The sequence below is a fragment of the Cebidichthys violaceus genome, unplaced genomic scaffold (assembly GCF_023349555.1).
Source record: "Cebidichthys violaceus isolate CVI_PGR_0920_01 unplaced genomic scaffold, fCebVio1.0.p SCAF_8, whole genome shotgun sequence".
Lineage (NCBI taxonomy): Eukaryota > Metazoa > Chordata > Actinopteri > Perciformes > Stichaeidae > Cebidichthys > Cebidichthys violaceus.
This window is the reverse complement of record NW_027176964.1, coordinates 9,968,766-9,975,791: the sequence shown is the minus strand read 5'-3', so window position 1 is coordinate 9,975,791 and position 7,026 is coordinate 9,968,766. Positions and strand designations below refer to the sequence as shown.

The 7,026-nt window shown below is 40.0% G+C and overlaps 1 protein-coding gene across 1 annotated transcript; it reads right to left on the bottom strand.

Annotated features, from left to right (window-relative positions):
• Positions 1-209: 209 nt before the first annotated feature.
• Positions 210-3,148, bottom strand: myl13 (myosin, light chain 13). Its single transcript, XM_068737941.1, has 5 exons — positions 2,958-3,148; positions 1,550-1,577; positions 1,049-1,198; positions 688-861; positions 210-589 (listed from the first exon to the last, which is right to left on the bottom strand). The coding sequence occupies exons 1-5, from the start codon at positions 3,063-3,065 to the stop codon at positions 483-485; spliced, it is 567 nt and encodes a 188-aa protein (XP_068594042.1). The 5' UTR covers positions 3,066-3,148; the 3' UTR covers positions 210-482.
• Between the last annotated feature and the right edge of the window lie 3,878 nt (positions 3,149-7,026).

The window sequence follows — 7,026 nt, the reverse complement described above, 5'->3', positions numbered from 1 at the left end:
CTCTCCCTGATACACCTGAATAGAGCAGAGCCATCGTTAGTGTTATAAGTAACACCTGTGCTTTTCCTATAAAGACAAGTCAAAATGTCTGCTATGCCTGACAAAGGTCCATGATGGATGGATGTTTTTCTAATGAACTGAAATAACCTGCATACAACTCTCTCTTTGTGGAGCAGTTTTGAATCGTAGTTTTGAAAAAGAAAACACCATCATAATGAATTCATTTATTTACCATGATCTACAATATGAACTGAGGTAAGGTGCAATATGTGCACAGCATCAACATAGAACATAGGACGGCCTTAGAAAAACAAGGTGAACTATTGATGAGTTATAGATCCATCTGCGATACATGGAAATATACAAGAAACAAGATCTTCTGTGGTGATGGAGAAACAAACTCATTACTCACTCATATTGATTTCATGCAGAGGGATGTAGCACTAGAATGACAATGAGGTTGAAATACGCATGAACCCTTTTTAAGATGCCAAAATGTGTTTCACAAAAGCTTCATAATTTATGCATCCATTAGCATCCTCCTGGTTTTGCATCAGCTGCTCCACCTCATCCTCCTTTAACCTCTCACCTGTAGTTCATAAAGAGGAAACAAGACTGTCAGCTCAGTACGCACCCTTATGATGACGGCTTTATAAAATCGGTTTGCAGTAAAACTATTCAACTCACCCAGTGTCGCCAGAACGTGCCTGAGCTCAGCACCCATGACTGTGCCGTTCCCCTCCTTGTCAAATACCCTCAGACCCTCCACAAAGTCCTCATATGTTCCACGGTCCTTGGCTTTGCAAATGTGTTGGTGCAAAGGCAGAAACTGGTCAAAGTCAAGCATCTTGGTCTGCATGTCTGTGGTGGGGGGGGGGAGTGGTTTTACCAAAGAAAAGAAAAACTGCACAGGCTTCAGTTATGACTAATGCTGAACTTTAATTGAACCTTTCTCTGTATTCCCCAGATGCTGCCTGTGAAACCAGAGTATACACAAATTTGACTGTAGACAACAGGGAGATTACTCAGCATGGTGCGTACAACCCACCTTCAGGCTTGGGCTTTCCAAGGACATACATAATCTCTCTGTTGGTAGGATTCTGGCCCAAAGCCCTGATCAGATCACCACACTGGGCATACGTGATTTTCATTTCATTGGCTGGTGTCCTGTCAAACAACTGAAAGGAGTCTTTGAAGTCTGAAAAAAATTAAATAATAAAAAAACATGTTATTCTGTTCATTGTGATCCAAGAGTTCATGCAGAATCGTTGAGGAGAGGCCTTGAAGATGCTTCAAAGTAATGATGTATGAAAGCATCCCTCAGATAAAAAGGGTCCTCTGCTGAAGACGAAGCCAGTAATGGTTCAACTCCTCAGGTGTCACACTCTACCTTGATTCACATGTGCCTTCATCTCATTTCAAAGGGATCAACTTGGAAGTGTTTACTTTAAAATAATCCCCCTCGTCAGCTGTTGCTGAGCATTTTCTCACACACTAATGGACAGCTTGATCCCACAGCGTTTATAAATAGCTGACAGTCCATCCTTACCCTCAATTTGCTCTGGGGTGAATTCCAGCTGAAAAGAGACGAAGCAAATAAAGCAGTTAGATCCTGCAGGTCATTCAGGAATTAGTGCAGATCACAAGGCAAATGAATTAAAAACCAAAGAACAAAGTGTTAAGTGTTGCCCCTAGCCTTGCCTCCACCTTTATCATGCCAATCCAACCGATCGAGTTACAGTTCTGATCATAGTGCATTGTTTATCAGTGACCTTGTGTCGGACAACCCCTCCCCACAGCCTGTCTGCTACTGTCAGCCTAGTTGGAGTTTATTTTTAGTTGCAATATGAGGCAGGGATTGTTTGATACAGTAAACACAAACAGGATCTGAACTACAGTCTAAACCAGGTCAAGAAATCAAAACCTGATGATTGTCTTGTGCAGTTTTGATGATCTAAATTTCATTCATCAACCACTTGTCGTGGCAACATGAAGGTGGTTCAAAACTTGAACTAAAACTTGATATTCATGATGGCTTTTTTTTTTAGAGCAATGGGATGTAGCGTCTATTGTATAATTTATTTTGTAATACAGTCTTTAATAGCAGAGAAAATAACTATCTGTATGACAATTCAGCTACGAGTCTTAAAAATAAATCCCTGTTCTGAACACCCATGACAAATGATGACTATTTATATTCTGGCCTCCCACCGTATAGTTTCTGTGATGTCTGGATATCTAAAAACATCCATGAAGCTTTGTAAAAATGTTATCCAAGCACTTATCTAAGCAAGTTTAAAGACAGACAGTGATGGATGTAATTATCTATATTTTTCTTCCTCTCGGTTTTTCCACCCCTTTGCCCTCAGAGGAATGGTGCGGGTGGTCCGCTATTCACAGACATAATGAAAATCATATTTCGTGGTTTTAACCGCGCCTCCTCATTGTAACATGGCGGCTCCCTCAACCAGGAAAACATTTATCCATTGAGAAGGGGCCAAGTCAGCAGAAGATCTTTCCATGATGTCTGGTATCAGAGAGTTTGCCTCTGAACCTCCCCCTAACAAGAAGTCACAGCCTCTTTAACGCTACAACACAATTTATTATACATGTTTGAAGTTTAAAAGAGACAGGAAATAATTCTAAATATTACATTGCCAGCATAATCATAACCCATTCAAATGGCTGTACAGTCTTGGTTTGCTTGCACTGCCAAGATTGGGTCACATGGGGTCTCTGGTGCTCTTTAAACTCCAGTGGAAAAATTAGTGACCATTTTCTTTGCGTGTCTCTTTATTAGTAATTATCTTAAAATAGAAATGCTACTATGATAACAATAGAAATATTTACATTTTAAGTTTCTTTTCCAGTGCGAGTAATCATTGGCCATTTAAAAGATTAAAATAGTCTACAGTTTCTCTGCATTGCTTAATATTGCTGTTTTTCTTTTGTTTTACCGTCACTGTTGCAGGGTCAAACTCCGGGGTCTTAGGGCGCTCGGGCTCTGGGGGTTTGGGAGGTGCTGCTGCAGCAGGTTTCGGCTCTTCCTTCTTCTTTGGGGCCATCGTCAAACGCTCTCAGGAGACAACGTGGAGGACCGACACGGCAGAGGGATCCAGCACACTGCGGTCAGGTCCCTTTATCCGCTGTCCACAGGTGTCACGTCCTCCACCCCCCTACAGTACAATACCCAACCACACTGCCAACAATAGGGGGAGGACTATAAAAGGATATGCCTTTGTGCTTCTATTTAAGACAAAGGTTGTTGTTGTGGGTGTCCATCATCAGCATACAGATGGTGTAAAACTATATTGGCTGAAATCCCATGCCTGGGACCTTTTCTTAATCAGGCTATTTCTATCAATACGAGTGAGACCTTTGTGTAACCTCCCTTATCTTGGACTATTGAGCGTGCTCAGTGAAGTGTGGCGGTTATTAGTGCGAAGGGGATGAAGACAATCATTACTGGACAAGATGGGAGTGAAGTTGTTTAAATTGCAAAGCCACAATGCTGTCTGATGGGAAGTGGGAGCTGTAATTCCCAGCAATTATCCTTGATTATTTTTGAAAATTGCAGTCAATGACACAGCAGTATTCACTGTGCGCATACTGTGCCAGGACACATGTTTTATGATGATCATTTGTCTGGTCCGATCAGAGGGATTTGCGGAAGCTTTGAACTCAAATCTGCCGGCCCAAAATAGGATTCACGAAACGTTGCCGCCGTCTGATCTTGGACTTTTTCGAGTGTCGTTACCGTTATGTGAACAAGCCTCTCTTAAAGCAGAGTGCCAACAACATAGAAGTCAAGAAAGTAATCTAGGATGACACTAAGTGCCACTTTGAGAAGCTGCCGTTCACACTTGAATGGAGACAAGCTTTGTAGACAAAATGTCAGCAAGGGTGGAGTATTTGATGTTTCCATTAAATGTTCATTCAAAGGCCTTCTTAAAAACCTTCTCTTTCCAATGATATGTGTTACACTGCGTTCACACTGTAATTTGTGTATCCATAGAACCACTGTATGAACACTATGTATCTCACATGCCTCCAGCAATAGATTTGTCCGGTCACGGGACAATCGAGGCGCTAGAGCATTCAGTGTTTATGCTTAGAGAATATGGGACAGCTGTCCTGCTGATTCTAGGTTTGCATCTACAGTGCCTTCTTTTGAAATCATTTTAATACATTTTCGTTTCAGTGGTGTGCATTTGTGTGTGTTGTCTGCATCATTAGCTGTGTGTGCTTCACAAGAAAACATGAACTCAATATTTTTGCAATTAAAATCCCCTAAAGAAAGTCCGAGCATGTGAGAATAACATTGGTCAGCTCATTTAAATTTCATCACAGCAGGACTGAGGTCATAAATACTCTTAAATAACCATAAAAACATAATTACCACAATTATGAGGGCTGATTCATTTAGTGAGATTTACTCATTAAAATATTGTTTACTCTACTTAAAGTCTCAGTTATTCAGCATTCAGCTACGATCTATTTTGATTGTGTATCTATTGACATATGGAGAATGAAATATGACCCATCCATAAGTAAACGAGGAAAAGAAGAGAAAACTATTTCTCCTGCAACTTCTACGGCTTTTTTACACAAATATGTTTTTAAATTTATTTATAGAACAACTTTTCCCCCTCTACAGGCTTATCTATAATTACACTTCATTACATCCCTTTGTCTTTGCACTACAAAGATGTTAATTAGTTCTGACATCTCCTTTTCATAAAGAAAAGCAAGGACATATAAGTCAATATGAATTTTTAATGAGCTGTGAGATCGCCTTTGCTCTGCAATGAGAGGTCGAAAAAAAACACAATATTGTGGGAACCTGAACAGAATAATTTCCCTGTGGTGATCATAATCCAGTTGTTGTGTATGATTTAAACACAATCTACAAACTTCAATCAAACACAAATCTTTATGAACTAACTGGAGGAGAATTAATTAAAATAATTTGGGATGATGTCAGAGATATAATGGGCTTTGGACCAAAAAGGTAACACACATTAGCATCACCTGTTAGCTGCTATCGTGCATTAGGATTGTTGCCGACACAGAGAGACTTTTTGATATATTGCAAAACCATAATGTGTGGTCCTTTTTTAAATATAACTAAGAGAATCACACTCATAAAATAATCAGGCTGCCTCTCTTGCTCTCGCTCACTGTGGCCTGGTCCGCCGTGGAAGAGTTGGGCCATCGGAGCGTAAAACAATCCCCAGATCAGTGCGTGCTGGAGAAATAATAAGTCGTGGCTGCAGTTTGTTCCTCATTATTTTCAAATAGCACATGACTGAAGTGGTCAGTGTCTGGCTGGAGCTAACCTACGGAGAGACACAGACGGAAACTGTGTTTGTCAGGGCGATTTATAAACGGATCCAGCCCTACATAGCTCAGCGCCAACCCCCCCCCATTTCAGATCCCACCAGGTGATTGCCATTGACAGACTGCGGCAACAATTCACAATGTGACCAACCGCATACAGTCAAGCTCTTAAAACATCCAAGACATGTTCAATTTGCTATTTTGGAGTTAGTCTGTTAATCGGGCAGATATGTACCCTGGAAAGGCTCCATTCTGTGTACAATGCCAATTGTTACTTGGACCCATCAGATGACCTTCAGTGCAGCTGTAGCCTTTGTGGTATGATGAATTAACAGCCTGGATATAATTACCCCGGAAAAGTGGTAGTGCAATTCAGAATATGTCACTTAAAAGACAAAAAAAGAGTGGTTCTAGGGGAGGTAACAGATATTTTCATACATTTCTTACCCCACATTTATCCCCAGAAAGAAGAAATTGTATTTATTCATAGCAGTTCTAAAATATATGTTACTACTACTGAATTTAGGTAAACCCAATCTATAGGGGTGGTACATGGACTGCATTCACATTTCTGGTATAAGCAACCACTCAAAGCGCTTTACAAGACACGGCATCATTCATCCATTCACACAAGTTACCACCTGCTCATCAGGACCAAATGACATTCACACGCACAGTAGCAGCAATTTGGGGTTCAGTATCTGGCCCGACTTTATTTATTCATATATTTATTTATTTACCAGGGACACATTAAAAGACATTTCAGTTTCCTGATGTAAATGTGCCAAAGTTAGCTAAAGAGCTCATTTCCGTCTGTAGTCCCTGTGACGTTATTACAAATAGGTGGGCTAATATTATCTTAGCACAAGTGTGAAATCCAGTTAGGGAAGATACAGAAAACCCTGTTTTCAGATTTCCAGAAGGAGGAGATGGATGATGAAAAGGAGAAACACTCTGAAATCAGGAAAAGTGTCAAGAATTGTAACTGCATTCAGCCAAGAGTTTAGACAAATCTTAATTTTGAAAAAAAAACTACAGGTTTTAACTGCATGTTTGTAAAATTAGGTGATCATGGGTCTTTGATTGGATGAACTTTAAATTGTAAAATACATGTTTTGCCACATATATCACATTACATGAATTATGATGATTGCCTTTTATTTCTAGGGACCGGTCTAAAGACCACTTTTTGAAAATCCCATCTTGGAATAGACTGCATTTTTTTTTTGTCTTGTTTCAGTCTCAGACACACTGCAGTGATATCAATACATTGCCTGTGCATTATTTATTAACATGATTACTGTGATTGCTCATGGGAAACAAAGGCAAATTAAACTGCAATACCTTTTGGATTATTTTGTTAAGACATTTCTTAAAGTACACTTGACACACACAGACATATACAGTATGCATGCAATGAAAGGGGTGAATGAAACCTCATTTGTTTTCTGTGGGTGTTTTTATGGGAATGTGAAACTTTCAGATCAATTTGAGGATGGCCTGCATGTTCCACATCTGAGGTGTGTCATGCAGTGGGGGACTCACCCTGCCTTTGTCTTGGTCAAGACTTGGTCTCGGTTTAGGTGGACTTGACTACAACACTGCTCCTAGTTTTATTTATTAGAATGTATCAACTTTCACACTATGTGAGTATGTACATTACCATTGATGTAAAGTTAAAATTAG

What these genes read in the sequence shown, in the direction of transcription:
- myl13 (XM_068737941.1), bottom strand. Translation starts at nt 3,065, where the DNA reads ATGGCCCCAAAGAAGAAGGAAGAGCCGAAACCTGCTGCAGCAGCACCT. An exon ending in CACCCCAGAGCAAATTGAGG is followed by an intron (nt 1,199 to 1,549) that starts GTAAGGATGGAC and finishes AATTTTTTTCAG; the next exon opens with ACTTCAAAGACTCCTTTCAG. An exon ending in TGGAAAGCCCAAGCCTGAAG is followed by an intron (nt 862 to 1,048) that starts GTGGGTTGTACG and finishes CCCCCACCACAG; the next exon opens with ACATGCAGACCAAGATGCTT.